Source organism: Protopterus annectens, chromosome 1.part1 (assembly GCF_019279795.1).
Source record: "Protopterus annectens isolate FY-2018-M chromosome 1.part1, PAN1.0, whole genome shotgun sequence".
In the NCBI taxonomy this organism is placed as follows: Eukaryota; Metazoa; Chordata; order Ceratodontiformes; family Protopteridae; genus Protopterus; species Protopterus annectens.
Genome location: NC_056726.1, coordinates 821,767,372 through 821,786,725, shown reverse-complemented (window position 1 = coordinate 821,786,725; position 19,354 = coordinate 821,767,372). Strand labels below are relative to the sequence as shown.

The 19,354-nt window shown below is 45.6% G+C and overlaps 1 protein-coding gene across 10 annotated transcripts in view; it reads left to right on the top strand.

Moving 5' to 3' along the window:
* Window positions 1–19,354, top strand: part of TPM2 (tropomyosin 2) — a 762,558-nt gene that overhangs the window by 329,930 nt on the left and 413,274 nt on the right. For all 10 annotated transcript variants that reach the window (XM_044078451.1, XM_044078461.1, XM_044078488.1 and 7 more), the window contains one exon: window positions 4,667–4,784. In XM_044078451.1, coding sequence (XP_043934386.1) covers window positions 4,667–4,784 — 118 coding nt within the window. The remainder of the gene's footprint in view (window positions 1–4,666; window positions 4,785–19,354) is intronic.

Sequence of the window (19,354 nt, the reverse complement as noted above, 5' to 3'; positions counted from 1 at the left end):
TCCCTTCTGAAAGGGAATCCAGGTCCTTAGAGAGATGGGGTAAAAAAGTATACACCTCTGCTACTCTCTCAGCTAGAGCTTTGAACTGTCAGTTTCATATGATCCAATACCAAGAGTTTATGCTTGATCAGTTAACTAAGAAACTGTCCCCTGATGATTCCTTAGATAAGAAATATGTTCTAGAAATGGTGAATAACATTCAGCAGGTTAGTAACCATTCTTTAAAATGTGGCTATGATGCACTGGAGGCTTCATTTAGATCAGCCATGACTGGCACAGTTATAAGAAGGCATGCATGGTTGAAAGAACAGGTCTTGCCTGATCATGTTAAAGCAAAGCTATTAGATGCTCCTATGGACAAGGTCAGTCTTTTTGGTTCTCCTGCCCAACAAGTAATGAAGAAAATGGAAGAGAAGGCAAAATCTGTACAAACAGTTAAAGATTTCTTACAGGTTCAGCCCCCAAGGTTTAGCAGGAACTGGCCTTCCAAAAATTGGTCCTTTCCAGACTCCTCTAAATCCCAGAGAGGCAAGAATAGACGTTCCAGAGGCAGAAATCAATCCAGAGGAGGTGCCTACAGGGGACGCCAGTGGCAAGGCAATAATCAACGAGGCACAGATACAACCACTACCACTGCAACAGGACAATCACAGTGACTTGGTTCTAACACCGCCTACCAGGGAACAAATAGCAGCACCCTTAGGCGGAAAGTTAGCCTTATTTTCAAAAAACTGGCACTATATCACAAGAGACAACTGGATTTTGCAAACTATAGACCAAGGCTACAGGTTTCATTTCCACACCTTACCAGTAAAAAGAGGAATGCCAAACCTACCACCAAATCAAAAGACAGAAGCTCTAAAACAAATAGCTCAATTAACAAAGATGAGAGCTGTGGAAAGGGTACCACCTACAGAACAGGGCAAGGGATTTTACTCCAGACTCTTCCTAGTACCAAGAAAAGAGAAAAGTTGGAGACCTATTCTCGACCTGTCCGCTTTAAACACATTCATCATTGTTCCAAAATTCAAAATGCTGACCCTACAGCAACTTCTTCCCATGCTGGGCAAGGAGTATTGGCTGGTAACTCTAGATCTCAAGGAGGCATACCTGCACGGCCCCATACGACCAAATTGCAGAAGATACCTCAGATTTCTTGCAGGATCAGAGCATTATCAATTCTCAGCATTGCCCTTTGGCTTATCTACTGCGCCCAGAGTGTTCACGAAATGCCTGGCATCAGTAATCGCTCATTGCAGGCTTCAGGGAATCCAAATTTATCCATACCTGGACGACTGCCTGATACAAGCGGACAACAAAAGCAAGCTGACACAAGATTTACAAAGAGTCATTTGCTTACTACAAGCCCTGGGATACACAGTCAATTTAAAAAAGTCAAGACTGATACCATCCCAAACAAGAACATTCTTGGGTGCAGAATTGGACACAGTAAAACAGATGGCATTCCTAACTGCAGAAAAACAAGAACAACTTCCTCTTTACTTCTTGGCATTAACAAAACAGAACAAACTAACAGCAAGGAAAGTACTGCAGGCCTTAGGCTTCATGGCATCCTGCATAATCCTGGTCCCCCATGCCAGACTGCATATGAGAAAGCTACAGTGGTACCTAAAGAATTTATGGTCTCAACACAGGCACAGCTTAGAAACCGAAATACCACTAATCCCATGCCTGAAACAAGAGTTCCTATGGTGGGCTCAGGCATGCCAGTCAAACCCAGGTTTGTCCTTCCACAACATTCAAACAAGCCAAACCATCACAACGGACGCCTCAGACCTCGGTTGGGGGGCCCACATGCTGGACAAGTGCATTCAAGGCTTATGGACTCCAGATCAGCTGCACCTGCACATAAATCAAAAAGAAATGCTGGCAGTAAAACTAGCAATCCAGAATTTCAGACCATTCCTCAAAGAAGGCCAATTGATGCTAAGGACAGACAACACCACAGTCATATGTGGTACATCAACAAACAGGGAGGCACTCATTCATACCCCCTATGCCTGATGGCTCTGGACCTATGGAATATGGCTCTGAGCTACAACATTCAGTTACAGGCAATATTTGTACCGGGAAAAGAAAACATCCTAGCAGACATGTTAAGCAGAACTACCTCGGATGCTCACGAATGGATGCTACACCCGGACATCTTCAAGGCCATCACAAAGAAATGGGGAATGCCACAAATAGACCTATTCACATCCCCACTCAATCACCAGCTCAAGAAATTCTGCACAAGGACATACCACCCACTTGCTTGGAAGGTGGACTCTCTATCCTTCAGTTGGAAAGGCCTGACAGCATATGCATTTCCACCTCTTCCTTTGATGCACAAGGTACTACTGAAAATCAAAGAGGAACGCCCAAGGATAATTCTGATAGCTCCAAATTGGCCAAGACAACATTGGTATCCATTGCTGAGGAGCATGTCTCGGGGGGGAAACGTGGACACTACCCCTGATTCCTTTGATGTTAACTCAGAGCGACTACAACATCCTGCATCCAAACCTGAAAACTCTGCAACTGGCTGCCTGGAACATTACATAAGAGCAACTAACCCAGATTTATCCCAAAGGGTTAAAGACATTATCCTTGAGGCCCGCAGACCTTCAACAAGAAGGAACTATGCAGGAAAATGGAAAAGGTTTGTCATTTGGAGTACTGAAAGAGGGAAAGATGTGTCAAAGGTAGATATTGCCAACATCCTGGAGTATTTGGCAGAGCTTCTCCATACAGGCCTGTCCTATTCCTCCATCAAGATACATGCATCAGCTATTTCTGTAGAATACAGCTTCGATCCCCCTGTCTTCTCACATCCTCTACTCAGGCAGTTTCTAAGGGGAACCAAGAATGTAAAACCTCCAAGGAAACCACCATTACCAGCATGGGACTTGAACTTTATGCTAGAAAAATTGACACTCCCTCCATTCGAACCAGCAGCAACAGCAGATCTACAACACCTATCCTGGAAAACTGCTTTCCTGCTGGCAATTACTTCAGCAAGAAGGGTTTCGGAACTACAGGCTTTAATGGCAGTACAACCCTTCCTAATCTTCCATCAAGATAGAGTGTCCATGAGAACTAATCCTACATTTATGCCTAAGGTGGTATCCAGAGAGTCTCTAAACCAGGCAATCCACCTACCTACCTTCTTTCCCAATCCACAGAACAGGGGGGAAAGACTGATGCATACCTTGGATGTACATAGACAGTTGCGCTACTACCTGGACAGAACCAAGGGCAATAGAAAAACTGACCAGCTTCTAGTAGCATATGCAACAGGAAGGGAAGGAAAAGCAATTTCAAAACAGACAATCTCCAAGTGGATAGGAAATTGCATAAGATTCTGTTACTCCTACCATGGAAAGCAAATTCCACAGAACATAAGGCCTCATTCTACAAGGGCTACAGCCACTACCACAGCTTTCTTACGAGGAGTGGCTACCAAGGACATTATAGAGGCTGCTACTTGGACCTCCGTGCATACATTTGCCAAGCATTATAACTTACCTCTATACTCTAGATCCCGAGCAGGGTTTGCCACTGCTGTTTTGCAAGGGATCCTAACTACACCATAATTTCTTCTTCCTCCTCCCCTAGTTTGGCTATGGTATTCTACCCATTTGTAAGGACTGCAGATGCATCCTTGAAGGACACAGTACAGTTTTGTACCTACCATAAATGTAGATGTCCGAACAGGATAGCATCTGCAGTCAGGATTACCCACCCTCCTTCCCCTCTGTGGTATTCCTAGGGTGTTTGCCCACCTAATAGCTAGCTGGGGGGGGGATTTCTTATGGTGTATTTGTTTGTATATATGTACATACATGACTATTTTTTGTGTTTGCCTTCTACCTTTTGGAAACATTGGCATTTATCCAAAAATTTAGCTTTCCAAGAGGGCAACTGGCATCTGGGGCAAGAAACACTGAGGAAAATGGCGTTGGCTGATGCCTTTATACCCGAAGACCAGCAGTGATGACGTCGGGTGAAGTGCGACACCAGCCGAGGCCAGACCCAGACTTTGGAATCCGGCCGACCGAAGCGCTGCCTGACGACAGGACAACCCATTTGTAAGGACTGCAGATGCTATCCTGTTCGGACATCTACATTTATGGTAGGTACAAAACTGTACTTTTCCCACCCTCCATCCCCCTTGTCTCTCTCTCTTTCTCTCTTCCTCACTCCTTACAGGGATTTTTGGTGTTTACTTTCTACTGGTGGCGTTCTTCCACCATAACCTAGCTCCCTATTTGAAGGCTCCTGACATTTGGGACAAGAAAAACTGATGTAATGGTGTTGGCTGCCTGATTTTATACCACTGACGACCTGATGTCAGTCCTGGAGTGACAGCAACTGGCACAGAAATACTAAGCCTCTGGTATTCGGGCCGGCTGAAGGCTACCCCTGGCAGGATAACCCAAGTGTGATGACTGCAACAGTGAATGTACTCTAACTTCTGTAGTTATGGTAAGTGTAGGCAGCTGTACTTTCTGAAGAGACAATTCTGGCTTTTATAAGTCAGTTCTTGATGGGGGGTGTTATCTTAGAGAATAATAGCAGTTGGCTGGATTAGTACTGTTAGAGATGCAATAAAAAGGCAATGGTGATACCATGTAGTAATTTGTATTTACTGCTTCCTCTTCAGAGGCATAAAGGTCATTGAGAACAGAGCCATGAAGGATGAAGAGAAAATGGAAATTCAGGAGATGCAGCTAAAAGAGGCCAAACACATTGCAGAAGAGGCAGACAGAAAGTATGAGGAGGTAAGTTACTGTGTACAGTTCTGTAGCCAGAAACAAATGTCTGCACTCTAGTGTACCTGCTAATGCAAGCTTAATAAAAATACATTGAGACATGTATATTGCTATGTATATAACAATAGTCTGTGAAGTACATTTGCATTCAAACGTGACATACACAAATGTCAACTTACTTTAACACGTGCATACACTCTTCAGGAACTCTAGAATACCTTACACATAGCTGTTTACCATATGAAGTTACAGGTATTTCTATATCTGTATTTAAAAACCTTGTTTCCCTTAAGTGAATAGATGTACAGGTATGTATGCATGAATTTACGTTTATGTCTGAGTGTGTAGATATTTTCACTAAGTTACAGGTATGTCTGTAGTTAGTTACTTGCTTTTAGAAAGCTCCCACAGAAGGGTGGAATGAAAAGGGAAATGTAATAAGCATATAGTGGATAATGCAGCATGTCAAGCTCAAGCTGTAATGTCAGAGATGCGATTACACTTCTGGTTAACAAAGTATGTAACCAGCTAAATCTTTTTAATCTAAATACATAACACTCTATGCCAAATACAAATGTCTAGTTCATAAGGCTGTGAACTTCAGGCAAGGGTCTGGCTCGGTTGCAGCATTGGCACTTGTGACATATGATTGGTACCTCCCAGTGAGGCACTCTTTTACAGGGAACTGCCCAACAAAAAGCAGAAACAGAATGTTTGCATATTTATTTAGCTATTTCATTAAATATATTTGCTTATGTATTTATTGATTATTTAACTAGTTATTAAATATTTTTGAACACAGAGGAAGTTCTTATGGGATGGTAAACCATGAGAGCAGACAACAAAAAATAGCATAAACTGTCTGCTGTGCTAAAATACACAAAGGTGAAGTGTTAAGTTTACTGGTAATTTTCGTTGTCGGGTAGAGTTCTCAATTTCTGTAGTATTTAAATGAACATAGTTACAAGTGAAACACAAAACTGCTGTCTGAAGTGTCTGTGTTTATACTGCACTTGGGTTGTGTAGTGAAACATTCAGACAGGCAAAAAGTCCAGTGTCTTGGTTTGTTACATAGTTTGTGCAAGATGACAGGGTACCTATTTTAAGGTCCAGAGGCTTTTAATGTTTTATTTTGTTGTTTTTTTCATATAATGTAAAGAAATGTCAAGAGCAATGCTGTTTAATCTTGTGGTTTATTGATGAGGTGTGTAATCTCTTGAGGTTTAGTATGTTGTTGGCAGCTCCATTCTGGAAGAGTATCAGCGTTTCATACACTAGTGTGCACATCTGTGAGACTTGATTTTGACAGTTATTAAACTACAGTGCTCTAATAGGACAGATTAGTGGTAGCTGAAACAGCACAGAGGACTGGGTTTAAAACTGATAGCATTGCTCAGATGGTGGTCTTGGTGGTCTGATCATGTTTTTTTCTTCAAATTCTTCACTGGTTGAAAACTAAACGTTTTTAGCAGAATTTGAAAGTGGGGCTTCTATGGGGAACAAAACCTCCCTTCAGCAGGACTTCAGCTCACACAGCCTTTTTACATGTGTGGTCAACAAGATAATTCTCATCACACTGTCATCTGTCAGACACTGCATTTCTCACTGGGTGTCATTCTCTGCCAAGTTGCTGTCGATCAAACATCGTATAGAGGATTAGAGCTACAGGCTGCTAATGAGCTTCTTCACCCACAGCTGCTGAGTTTGGGTCTGTTAGGGCCATCTTTCTAACAGCTGCCAAGTATTTCCAGTGCAGAGAATTCTGACGTTGTCTTCAGTAAAAGACAGGTGACTTGCTTTTCAGTTACTGATCTGGACCCAGCATATTCTTCCTTTTTTTCCAAATAGGGCTGGTTGGTAACCTATTGGAGGTGCTGAAGCAGTTCTCTGGGCCTTCTGAAAGTGCAGAGTTCTGATGCACTTTTGCTGTGTAAATAAACAGCATGGGGAGAAATGCAATGTAAATTTAGTTATTATAATGTATTTGGCAGGGGCAGTCTTTACCTTTGCCATTTGCTAAAGTCTGGCTCTTGTGTATGTTGCATACATTCATAAGTGTCTATCACTGCAGACTTATAACAGATAAACCCCCAGTCATTCTGCCTCTGCCAGAATTTTTTTTTGTGTGGGGCTGTATTCTTAGTGGGGATAAACGCACTGAATTTTCCAGTCACACAACCACTTGTCTGGAGCCCCTTGGATTATCTCTCCATTTCCTGTTTACCAGGCAGATTCTTTTTGAAAATGTATTTTATTCCCTGGGATTCATTAAACCCTACACGGAGTGCAGGAATAGTGCAGCAGCTGCTGCATGGAACATGGCCACCGAGCGATTCAGCAAAGGGCTCCTGCACTATTCCTGCACGGACACCACTGCCTAATGCTAATTACCTAATTTGCTGGTAAAAAAACATGCAAATTAGGTGAATTAACAATTCAGCAAGCAGCAGATGTCCGTGCAGGAATAGTGTAAGAAGCAGAAATGTGTTCAGTTATTATAGGTTCATAGGTAGGTACTAGGCTATCTGCCTGAAGGCATTTATAAGCCTAGCCAGAATACATTGGCTTTCGCCGCCCCCTTAGATTAGTTCCCTGTGCCTCTGTCCAGCAGAGCCATTGAAGTGATCCCTGGGGTAAACTTTGTTTCCCATCCACTCGTCAAGGTTTTTCTTGAAGAGGGTTAGTGAGGAGCTCTGCCTAATGTAGACTGGAATCTTGTTCCAGAGCATGGGAAGTCTCTGGGACAGGAATCTATCCCTCCAGCGCGTCCTATTTATTGTTGTGGTGAGGTTTAGATCCCTGGAGTGTGTGGCTCAAAGGGATATGGTTTTCTTTAGGTGGAGCATGTCCATCAATTCTGGGTTGGACAAGGCCTTGTATGTCAGGCAGAGATCACCTCTGAGTAGATGGTATGCAACCGAGTACAGCTGGAGTTTCTTCAGTAGAGCTGCATAGGGCATCTGCTTGAGGCCAGTGATCCTCTTGGTGAGGTACTTCTGTGGTCTTTCCAGTTGTTGCAGGCGTCTTGTAAGGTACATCCCAAATGGGGCATTGTACTCTATGATGGGTCTGATGAGTAATGCATAGACCTCTTTCGATCTGGATGCAAACCCTTTTGTGATTAGGTGGGCCACATAAAAGGATTTTCTAACCACTTTGGCAATGTGATTATCAAAGGAGAGGTTACTATCTACTTGGGTCCCCAGATCCCTTATTACATCTTCAGTATTTAGAGGGCTACCACCTATGTGGTAGTTTGTGTACTTTTTTGTTTTTTCCAAAGGGGATGACTGTGCACATTTTGGCATTTAGCTTGAGGCCATGGTTTTGACACCAGGTATCTGTCTCAGTGAGACCATTTTGGAGGATGTCTGTGTCAGCCGGAATGTCAATTATAGCCCCTAGTTTGCAGTCGTCTACGAACATGGTCAGACATAGTCCTCCTGTGCTTGCCTGTACCTCTGAGAAGTATATGCCGAACAGGAGGGGTCCTAGGACTGAGCCCTGGGGAACACCACTTGTAACCGGTTTAGAGTTCGACCTAGCTCCTGCATCTCTTACCATGTGGGTTCTGTCCGTGAGCCAGTTGGCAACCCATCTCGTGACGTAGGGGTTTATGTTCAGGCTGGTGAGCTTGTCTATAATACCTGAGTGGGGAATGGTGTCGAAGGCCTTTGCGAGGTCTAGGTAGGCTGTGTGGACCACCTTTCCCTCGTCTATAGCCTTGGTAACTGTCTCAAAGAAGTCCACCAGATTTTGGAGGCATGATCTGCCCTTAGCAAAGCAGAACTGGGTAGGGTCCAGTGTTTGGAGGTTTCCAATGTCTCTGTTAATGAGATCCATGATGATGCACTCCATAGCTTTGCAGACCAGGCTAGTCAGGCTTATAGGGCGATAGTTCCCAGGGTCCATTGTGGCTCCACCTTTGTGGAGTGGAATAACCGTTGCTGTGCGCAACTCTGTGGGCACGTAGCCTGTGGAGAGGCTGAGTTTAAACAGTGTGTTTAGGTGAGGGGTTAATTCATCTTTGAGCTCGTGTCCGGTCCCATTGATGCTGTGATTTTGGCTTTGGAGAGGGCTGTTTTAACCTGAGTGTCTGTGATTTCAGGGGCACTACATTCTTCTGGTATAGTTATGGGCCCTTTTGGGGGTGAGAGGGGGATGAAGTTTGCACTGAACCTGTCTGCCAGGATGTTGGCTATATCGGTCGGTTCAGTGTATTTTGTGCTCTTCTGCACTAACTCCAAGCAGATCTGAGAATTGCCACTTAGATTCTTGACATAGCTAAAGAATGCCTTGTGGTTATCTTTGGAGTCCATGGCAATTTTTCTTTCGAAGCTAGCCTTGGATGGTTTTATGAGGGAACGTAGTTTCTTGCTGATACTGATCATGGATGTCTTCCCTTCTTGGGATTTTACTCTTTTCTGTTACTAGTTTCCTCCTCCTATTGTATAGTTTGTTTATGGCAGGGGTCCACCAAACTGGTTTCCTTTTCTTGGAGGAGTGAGTCTTGGTTTTGTTTGGGATAGCACGATCCATGCATTCTTGTAGGTGCCCGTATAATGCATTAGTAAAGTATTTTGCAGCTTAGATAGCGTTATCCTTTAGCATGGGGGCTTTGAAACTTCCCACCTCGGTCTTAAGTAACGTGAAGTTTGCTTTTGAAAAGTTTTTCATGGTGGTTTCTTTGACCGGGGGTGGTGATCATAAGAGGAATCAGAAGAAATAGAAACCTGATCTGAAGATTCATAACCAGTGTCTTGCCTAGGCCTCTTATCTGGAAGGGGATGGGTACCTCTGATCAAGGTAATAAGGTCTTCAGCCATTTTGATCATCTGTTTTTTAGGCATAGAGGCCTGTGCCCATGGCTCATGCATCAGTGTTTTAGTTTTAGAAGTTGCTTTTGTCTTTTGTTTTGCAGCTGTCGTCGGTTTGATATATAAATGTTGAGGTCTGAATACACCCTCAGAAGCTGGTGCCTGCTCAGCGGCTCCAGACCCATCCGAGGGAGATACCTCCGTCGGTCCAATACCTTGAGTATCTTGCGGCATGCCAGACTCCACATGGGTGTCTGTAGAGGCCTGCGACTCGAAGGTAGTGGGTATCAGGGGCTGCGAAAGCGCCTCACTAAGTACTGGCAACTGGCTTAGGAGAAGCTTTGTCATCAGTTTTGGATCTCGACTGCCTTTCTGTGTCCTTTTCTTTGCGTTTTTTATGTACTCCGGTAGTCAGATTGCTATCTGATGACATTTCTGGGTAGTTAAATCTGTTTCCAAAATACTTTGATGCAAAAGTTTACCGACGCTTAATAGTGCGTTGGTTAAATCTAGCACAAAACCAACAGCCAGGCACGTTGTGATCAGGGCCTAGGCAAGGAATACAGTATAAATGGAAATCCTTATGAGGTATTTGCTTCCCACAAGTAATACAATTATTAACTTTTTCTGACATTGGTATGGAACAAGAAAAAAGTTTAGCCAATGGGGTACTTGGCTTTAGTGAAGACTTCGCTTCTGAAACTCAAACTTGAATATTTCAGTAGTCGGCCGACTGGCACGTATGAAATGCTTCTGCTTCGGGCACCACGCGGCAAGAAAAATTAAAGAAAATGGCATCGGCTGCATGTTTTATACCCCTGACGACCTGATGTCATGGAAGAGGAGACAGCAACCAACACAGGACCCAAGCCTTTGGAATTCAGACTGACTGAAGGCAACCTGCTAGCAGATTACCCAAATCTAATGACTGCAACAGTGAATACACTCGAACATCTGCATTTATGGTAAGTGTACACAACTGTACTTTCTGCTGCCTTGACATATCTTGTGGAGCCTTACAGTACTCTCCAGCCACATGTGCACACATGTACATAGTATGTGCCATGCTACACAGTATGATCCTGCAGAAACCATTGCAGCAGGAACAAAACGAAGAAGGGCCACACAGCCCCACACCATTGCCAAGGTCTCCACAGGCACAGAGGGACTCAGAGGAGGAACAGCCTGAACCTGCCCCTGTAGGTACACGAAGGCATGCCCAGTATGCCCTGTCTTTGGCAAAGAGGCAACACATAGCACATACACTGACACTGTAGGACCCGAGGGGCTGATCTCTCTCTGACATGCGCACACACAGTACATTGGATGCCAAATATCACAACACCTATACCCAGCCATGTATAGGTAGTGTACTGTGTGCATCCGACATAGTCAGCCCTCAAGCACCATCCTCACAACAGCCTCAGACACAAAGTAAGTCAGTGTCCTTAACAAAATTAATGAATGGAGTGGAATGTTCTGATAGCATATCTATGGTATTGATTCAAGCAGGCAAGGGAATGGGGCAGCTTACTGGGATAGCAGCAGACAACTGACAGCTCTGTGGGAAAGCAGGAAGTGTATTCCCAGTACTGGCCTACCCACACCATGCAATACCACCCTAGTTGACAAATACCACTGTAGTATATGTGGTGAGCCAAATAACTGGGGGGGGGGGTCATAGGCCACATGCATGGATGTCAAAGTGAAGGTCCCATACCCACCCCCAGCCTCACCCCCAGCCTCACCCAGCAGATCAGCTGTAGAAAACCATACAGAAATGCCTGACAAAAGCCACCACATGGCGACATCCATGAAATTCTCACCTATAGACTTTTACACAGTGATATCACAGCAGGTCCAGCAGTGGCAGTATGGCTTTGAAAGGTAAGAAGTCTGGAACTACAAATGTCTATGCCAGAACAATATGACCTGTGGTCAGTACTGTTATGCCTGTAGTCTGAAAGACAGGGCACACCACTATGCTAAATGAGGCCAAAATGTTAAGCAAATATCAGCAGTGTCTCTGCAAATGTGTATTGTATACAGATGTGTCGCCCACCCCCATAGCCCCATAGAAATGCAGTAACATGTCCCTAGCCTTAAGCAGCATCCAACCGTCGACTAGCATGATGGCTCAACACAAACAGAAAGCAATTATCAGTAACACCCACAGTCAACTTACTGGTGCCATCCCAGGGTTGTCCACTGCTGGCAGCCTGGAAACATATGATCATCAGAATGAACTGCCTTGTTACAGATGGCCTGCATCTGTCACACCTGGCCTACAGGCCTGTGACAAATGCCCATGCCTCACCCACAGTACATAACATAATCTACAAAATGCAAAGAAAGGCCTTGCTGCTAACTGCTAGGAGAAAGCCTGCCAGTGTCAGAGAGCCAGAAATCTGGCCAAAGCCATGAGTAATGGGGTGAAAATGGTCCAAAGAGAAGGACACCTTTGAAATACTGCTCTAATAATGTAATAAAGTTGATGGAATGATTGTAGTAGCATGGAATGTCTGATGGGTACGAAGTTAGAAACTTCAATGTCGACTGTCCGTAATATCTTTCAACCCTGAGTGACTTGTAAAACACTTTTCCTTGAAAACCACACTCGTTTGCGTAACCAACAAGATGTACGAGTCAGGAATGTAGACATTGTGATACTCTGTACAGTCGACAGGCAGGGCTAGGAGTCTAAACATGGGAATGCACTCATTGCAGGCAGTCCTAACCCTGGAAGATGGAGACATGTCTGCACCCACAGAACCCTGGCCCACAGCCATGGAGAGTAACACACCCTTCCCTGATCACTCATCCTGTGCAACATCCTGACCCCAAAATGTGGCCAGCCAAGCAAAATGAGGTGGGCCATACATATTCATATACATGTCAGTCAAGCACACACCTCCAGGCTGGTCAAACAGTCTGACACACACAAGACTCTCCAAGTGCAGTCAACCTATGCAAAGCACTGGTAGCTATAGGCTAACCTATCTGACCCAGGACCCCCCCATATCTTATCCCCTACAAATCTGTCCAGAATCTGCCTGTCACCCTGATCCTGTCTGACTTGTATTACCCAACCATGGTCTGGAAATCAGACCAAGCCAGAACAGAAATGCACAGAGATTCCACCATTGTAATATATCACCAAGGTGCTAGACCGTTTCCACAGCTCCAGCAGTCAATTGCTCGTAAGTGCACCTCTCAACAGGCTGGATTGTGCAAGAATGCATAGCATTGGCCCATAATATTGGTGTGTGCATCATCCATCCTGTATTCCTCTGGTAAATCACTGTGATGATCTGAGGAGGTATGTCATGAGGTACTGAAACAATACATGACAGTGTCAAATGGAATATATGTCAAATGTCTGCTAAAACAAGCCCTGTAACCCTAGCAATCCATACATTACTGAGAGAAATAGTCCCAATCACAGTATGGCCCATTGTCCCCCCATTTTGATAGGCTATCTCCAGATATCCTGCACCAACAGGTTGAGAGGTATGGCTGTAGCACAAAACAAACCGGAATGGAGTCCCACATGTACTATAGAAGGTCACACTCTGCATGCTCATACACTTAAAGAAATATCAGAAGGATTTAGGAATGAACAGGCCTTCCCCACTCAGTGCACTTCCCATTGCCATACTTTAGCAGTCCTGAAGATGTCTGTCACTGTAGAAGTCCCTTTCGTCAGGCCTCAGCCCTATAAACTCTGTGGCTCATGCGATAACTGTGCAACACAATAGTACAAATAACTTGTTAGCTGGGAGTTCTAATCTCAGTCCTGGCAAATGTAAAAGTGTGTGTGTGTGTGTGTGTGTGTGTGTGTGTGTGTGTGTGTGTGTGTGTGTGTGTGTGTGTGTGTTTACAAGTTAAAGCTTTTGGGTCCATTCAAAACCAGTACACTTCCCCTTATCCTACTTTAGCAGTCCTGCAGATATCAGTCACCTTAGAAGTCCCTTTCATCAGGCCTCAGCCACATAAGCTCTGTGGCACATTTGATAACTGCATAACACTATAGTACAAATGACTAGTTAGGATTTCTAATCCCAGTTCTGGGAAATGTGTGTGTGTAAGTGTGTATATGTGTATTTTAAAGTATTTAGTGGCCTCTCTCACCCAGCACATCACCAATTTCCATACTTTACAAGGGTTGGTGATGTTCCTCACTTTAGAACTATCTTTGAACAACCTTCACCCTATAAGCTCCATGGCGCATGCAATAAATGTGTAACACTGTAGTAGCAATAAATAGATAGGTAGGGGTTCTAATCTCAGTCCGGGCAAGTGTGTGTGTGTGTGTGTGTGTGTGTGTGTGTGTGTCTGTGTGAACAGTATCCTGTCTGTGGGGGGGGGGTTGTTGTGTTTGTGTGAGAACCATATCCATTGGGGGGGCGGGGTTTGCTACGTTTTGCTGTTGCTCACACAGTACATGTCCCAGTGTCCACATTACAAGGCCCACAGTTGTCATCTACTGTAGGGGGACTGTAGACACTCTGTAGCCCTGTAAGCATTGTGCCATGTGCAATAACTATGTGACAGTATAGAATAGATAAGATAGGCTGCCCATCTAATCCTTGGATATCACTCCCCACTCAGGAATCATACACAAACACATTTGGGTATGGAGCCACACCTACATCAGTAGGTGGCCTGCAAACCGGCTCACCGATAGAACCCACAGTGTGAAAGCAGTGGACTCCATGTCAGACTGCCGAACAGTCAGAAGTGGAGTCCCACAGGTTGTGGACCTGGGTTCCCTCTTGTTTGGGATCCACACCTCTGAGGACCAGCCCAATACCAAGGCACCCTGGCTGACAACGTTTGCACATGACTACAAGGTGGGTTCAATTATTACCCCCCTCCCACGTGAGGTTGACATCCTTCACAAAGGCCTGTCTGAAACCTATGACTGTTGTTAGAACCCTGGGCATAAGCTGAATGCCAGATGATATGCTTGCCATCCTCTTTTGAGTACGACATGGCTCCCATAAAGTAATACATTGATGGTAGTCCACTGAACACTGATGTTGATATAACGGAATTGGGAACACAGGTTGATTGTGCACTCGAAGTCCTTCCATGTGTTACTTCTCTTGACTCAGAGTGTTGAATCTGGGAAGTAAAAGGACAATGTTTCCCTGTACACTCCCTTCAGTAGGCCAATCAATGTGTACTGTGGCCCATTTGCCATGTACCCCACTGGACACCAGCAACAACAGGAGAGGCTTCAATTGTACCTCACAAAGAGGATCTTGGGTACTACACACTTGCCCCATATGGACAGACTCCAACTGCAATGAATCTCTGTCTCATATTGGCTACTTAGGTGTGATCTCTGCCTGACATACACAGCCATGTCTGACCCAACCCTTTCAGGAATACTACATAGAGGAAACCAATCTTTCCACACAATATGCCCCAGATACCTCAACCCCATCCTCCCAATCAACAGGACATGCTGGAGGGACAGGTTCACAACCCAGAGAATGGCTATGCTATGGAATAGACGCCACATACATGTCAAGCCGAGCACATCACTGGCCCTCTTCAAGAGAAATCAGGAGGAGTGGATGGGGAATAGAATACCCACCCTGGGGATCACTCCAGTGACTATACTTCGTAGACACACTGGGTAGTATCATCAGGTGGCATGATGCCAGTGTATTCCCATGGGCTAGCCTTGTAAAGCCTCCATGGCCATTTACCACGTACACACCTATGACTCTGAACCCATGGATCTCAGTACTGTAAAGTGTGTGTGTGTGTGTTTGTGTGTGCATTGGTGTGTCTGAAAGTGTTTGTGAGTGTGTAAACATGTGGGTAAAAGTAGTTGGTGCCCCGTCTCATCCAATACAACTACCATTGTCATACCTTACAAGTGCTGTAGATGTCATTCACTATGTAGGTACCTTGGGGCACTCCACAACCTATAAGCTCTGTGGTGTGTGTGGTAACTGCATAACACTATAATACCAATAACTACATAGGGTTTCTAATAAGAGTCCTGGCAAATGCATGTGTGTGTATATTATTGTGTGTAAGTGTGTATATGTGTAGGTTACAGTATTTTGTGGCCTCTCGCTCAGTACATCACCCATTGTCATAATTTGCAAGGCCTGGTGATGTCCCTAGCCTTAGAAGTACCTTTGGACAGGTGTCACCCCATAACCTCTGTGGCGGGTGTGATAAATGTGTAACAATGTAGTAACGGTAAATAGATAGGTAGGGGTTCTACCCCCAGTCCTGGCAAATGTGTGTGAGAGTAGAGTACCGTGTGTGTGTGTGTGTGTGTGTGTGTGTGTGTGTGTGTGTGTACGCACGCATTGGTGTGTATAGCAGTGGTTGTGAGTGTGTAAACTTGTATGCAACACTATTATGAGTACTCTCATACCCAGTGCAGCCACCATTGCCATACCCCACAAGGCCACGTGATGTTATTCACCTTACAGGTACCTTGTAACACTCATCACACTAATAGTCCTGTGTCACCTGCAATATCCTCATAATAGTGTGGTACCACAACTTGATGGGTAGGGGTTCCAAACACAACACTGGTAACTATATTTGTGTGTGTGTATGTGTGTGTGTCTGTTTGCATGTGTGTGCGCGCGTGTGTGAACAGTATTCTCTGTGTGTTTGGTCGACTCAATATCCTCTGGGGTTGAGGGTGTTAGCAATCTGAGGTGTGTTCCACCCACCACACTTACCATTGTCCACTATACTAGAGCTGATGTCAACTACCATAGACTGAGATACAACCCCTCAACCCTATAAGCTGTGAGGCACATGCAAGAACGGTTGCACAGACCTGGGAAATGTGTGCAGATACAGCTGTACCCAGACAATGACGTGGTCAGTATGTTACTACACTGCCATACCTCTTGTTGGTGATGTCTGCTGACACACACACACACCCAGAACACAGAGTATAGCATGTGAGAACACATTTGTTTAGTGTTACTAACACCAATAGTGAAACATGGCTGAAAAGGTACACACACTGTGTATCCATTACAAATGCCAGATGACAGCACCTTACACAGCATGAAATAGCTACACTGTACTAAAGTCACCCTGTGCATCAGACCCATATGAGCATGTCGCTGCTTCGATGGTATTGATGGCATGGATGTGGCACAGGTATCATAATATGCACAGGGTTTTGTGTAGGTTTGCCAGAAGCCTTGGCTGGGCCACACGGTTGACGACATGTGTGTGTTTGGGGGGTGTTCATTAAATGGCATTGCAGGGGTGGTGTGTGTGTGTGTGTGTGTGTGTGTGTGTGTGTGTGTGTGTGTGTGTGTGTGTGTGTGTGTGTGTAGGTGACTTTTCTGATGGTGTTGTGTGTGTGTTTGCATGCACACAATCACGCCATGTTGGTGCCCTACACAGGGGTATTGTGGACAGCTGTGGGCCATACATGGCAGAGTGTAAAGTTCACAGTCTCTGGCCATAGACACGGGAAGTGGGCTTGCTGAGGGCATCACTGGCGCCACCAGGGCCGAGTCCAGATGCAGTACTACTCCCTGCTGGTGACTGCTGCCTGCTGGATCCATGTCCCTGTTGGGACCGGCCAGGATCACGTACCCATGGCCTACTGCATAGTGGTGTGGACTGCACACCCCCTTCAGTAGTGCTGATGGTACTGCCAGCATGTGAATGTGATGGTGCATGGACATGTAGACCCTCAGCTGATTGTGGTGCTGCCCTACCTGCTGGCCAGTGTCTGCCCAGTGCTCAAGCACAGATATTCCAAAGTCAAGGAGCGCCAAGGTCTCCTCCCACCATCTATCCATGACCCCAGTATGCTCACAGACGGCTGCAGTGAGTTCATATTTCCATGGACACCAGGGACGTGCTCATCCACAACCCTGCGTACATGTCTGGTATTACGTGCCTGTTCCCCCATGACAGCCTGAAACATGCATCTGGTGACTGCTGCCATGGCACTTGCAACAGGGACATGACTGGCTGCAATCCTCCTCTGAGCACCCGTGCCCATCTGCCTGTGTGGGACCTCCCCAGCACTCTGGCTATGGCTAGTGCCTGCACCCTCACTTGCCATAGTCACCACAGTACCCTGTTCCATGCCACCACTTGCCAACTTTCCATTGTCTGTGGCCACTGGTGATGTACGTGTGGGCATTGTGACTTTGTGCAGGGATGGGGTTGACAATAGTGGGATGCCAACTGATGGCACAGTTTCAGCCCCTGACAACCACACCTATGCCTCAAAATGAATATCATCATGCTCAGATTCTGGCGATTCACTGACATCAGTAACACCTTCCACCATGGCACCTGCCTCAGACACCTTACTTACTTACAACTTTTGATTTAATCATAGCATGCAGTGATGTCCTTCAAAGATGCATCTGCAGTCCTTACAAATGGGTTGTCCTGTCGTCAGGCAGCCCCTTGGTCGGCCGGATTCCAAAGTCTGGGTCTGGCCTCTGCTGGTGTCTCACTTCACCCGACGTCATAGCGGCAGTTCTTCGGGTATAAAGGCAGCAGCCGACGCCATTTTCCTCAGTCTTTCTTGCCGCGTGGCGCCCGAAGCAGAAGCTGTTCGCAAGTGCCGGTCGGTCAGAACCAGAGATTACTACTACAAGTACCGAAGACTTCTAAAAAGCTAAGTACCCCGTTGGGGACTCTTTCTTGCCTCAGCCGATGTCAGAAAAAGTGAATAACTGTTTAACTTGTGGGAAACAAATACCTCATAAAGATTTCCACTCTTACTGCTTACCTTGTTTAGGCCCAGACCACGACGTAGCAGCTTGTCTAGCCTGTGCTTCTTTCAACCGACGGACGCTTAGACGTCGGCCGGAATTTGCTGAAGAGTTTTTCGGCTCCGATTTTGCTTACATTATGCCGTCGGATACTCCGACTACGCAAATTTCTAAAAAATGCAAGGAAAAGGACCGACACTCGCGGTCCGCGGTTTCGGCCGAAACCGCGGTTAAGCCAACCGCGAGTGTCTCGGTTTCGGCTGAAACCGAGTCCACGGTTCTTCCTTCGGCCGAAAGCTTACCACTTACCGAGGCCTCTTCCAGCCTGGCTGAATCTGCTACTGAAATCCCACCTGCTCTTGCAGGTTCGCAGGATTTATCTGATACTATCCCTTTGGATATTTCTACCCCTGCACGTGGAGCTGCTAGGCCTTCTGCATCCATGTCTATTAAGGCCTTTGCCAGGGCTAAAGCAGCAAAAACTACCAAATCTGTGCCTGCTAAGACCCCCTCTCACAGGCCTAGTTCCAGTTCACAAATGCTTAGTCTAGCAGAGGATCTCATTTCTTTGATCCGGGGATCCCAACCACATCCAGACAGGGCCTCTCACCCACCTCCAGAGAAGAGGACTAGAGTAGAGCCCCCTGAGCCAGTTTCTTCGGATGGCTCCTCTGATGAGTCAGATAATTCAAACCCTCCAGAGGGCCCCTTTTCTCCTTATGAGGACTCTGATGCAGAAGACTCCATTCCTTCTGCCTCTCCGCCTGAGGAATTTTCTTTTGGGGAAACCTTGCATGCTATGAGGGAACAATTTCAATGGCAGGGCCAGGATTTTTCAGACTCTAGGAAAAGGCTTAGAACCTTTTTGCATTTGCCACAGCATAGGCCTTTAGCCATTCCTCCAGTACTTACTGTTGTGGATGATGCTTTTAATGATGCTTGTACTGCTCCTGATTCTCTTCCTCCGGCCCCTGCTAAGCCCGATAGGTACTACAGCATTCCGGACACGCATTATCAT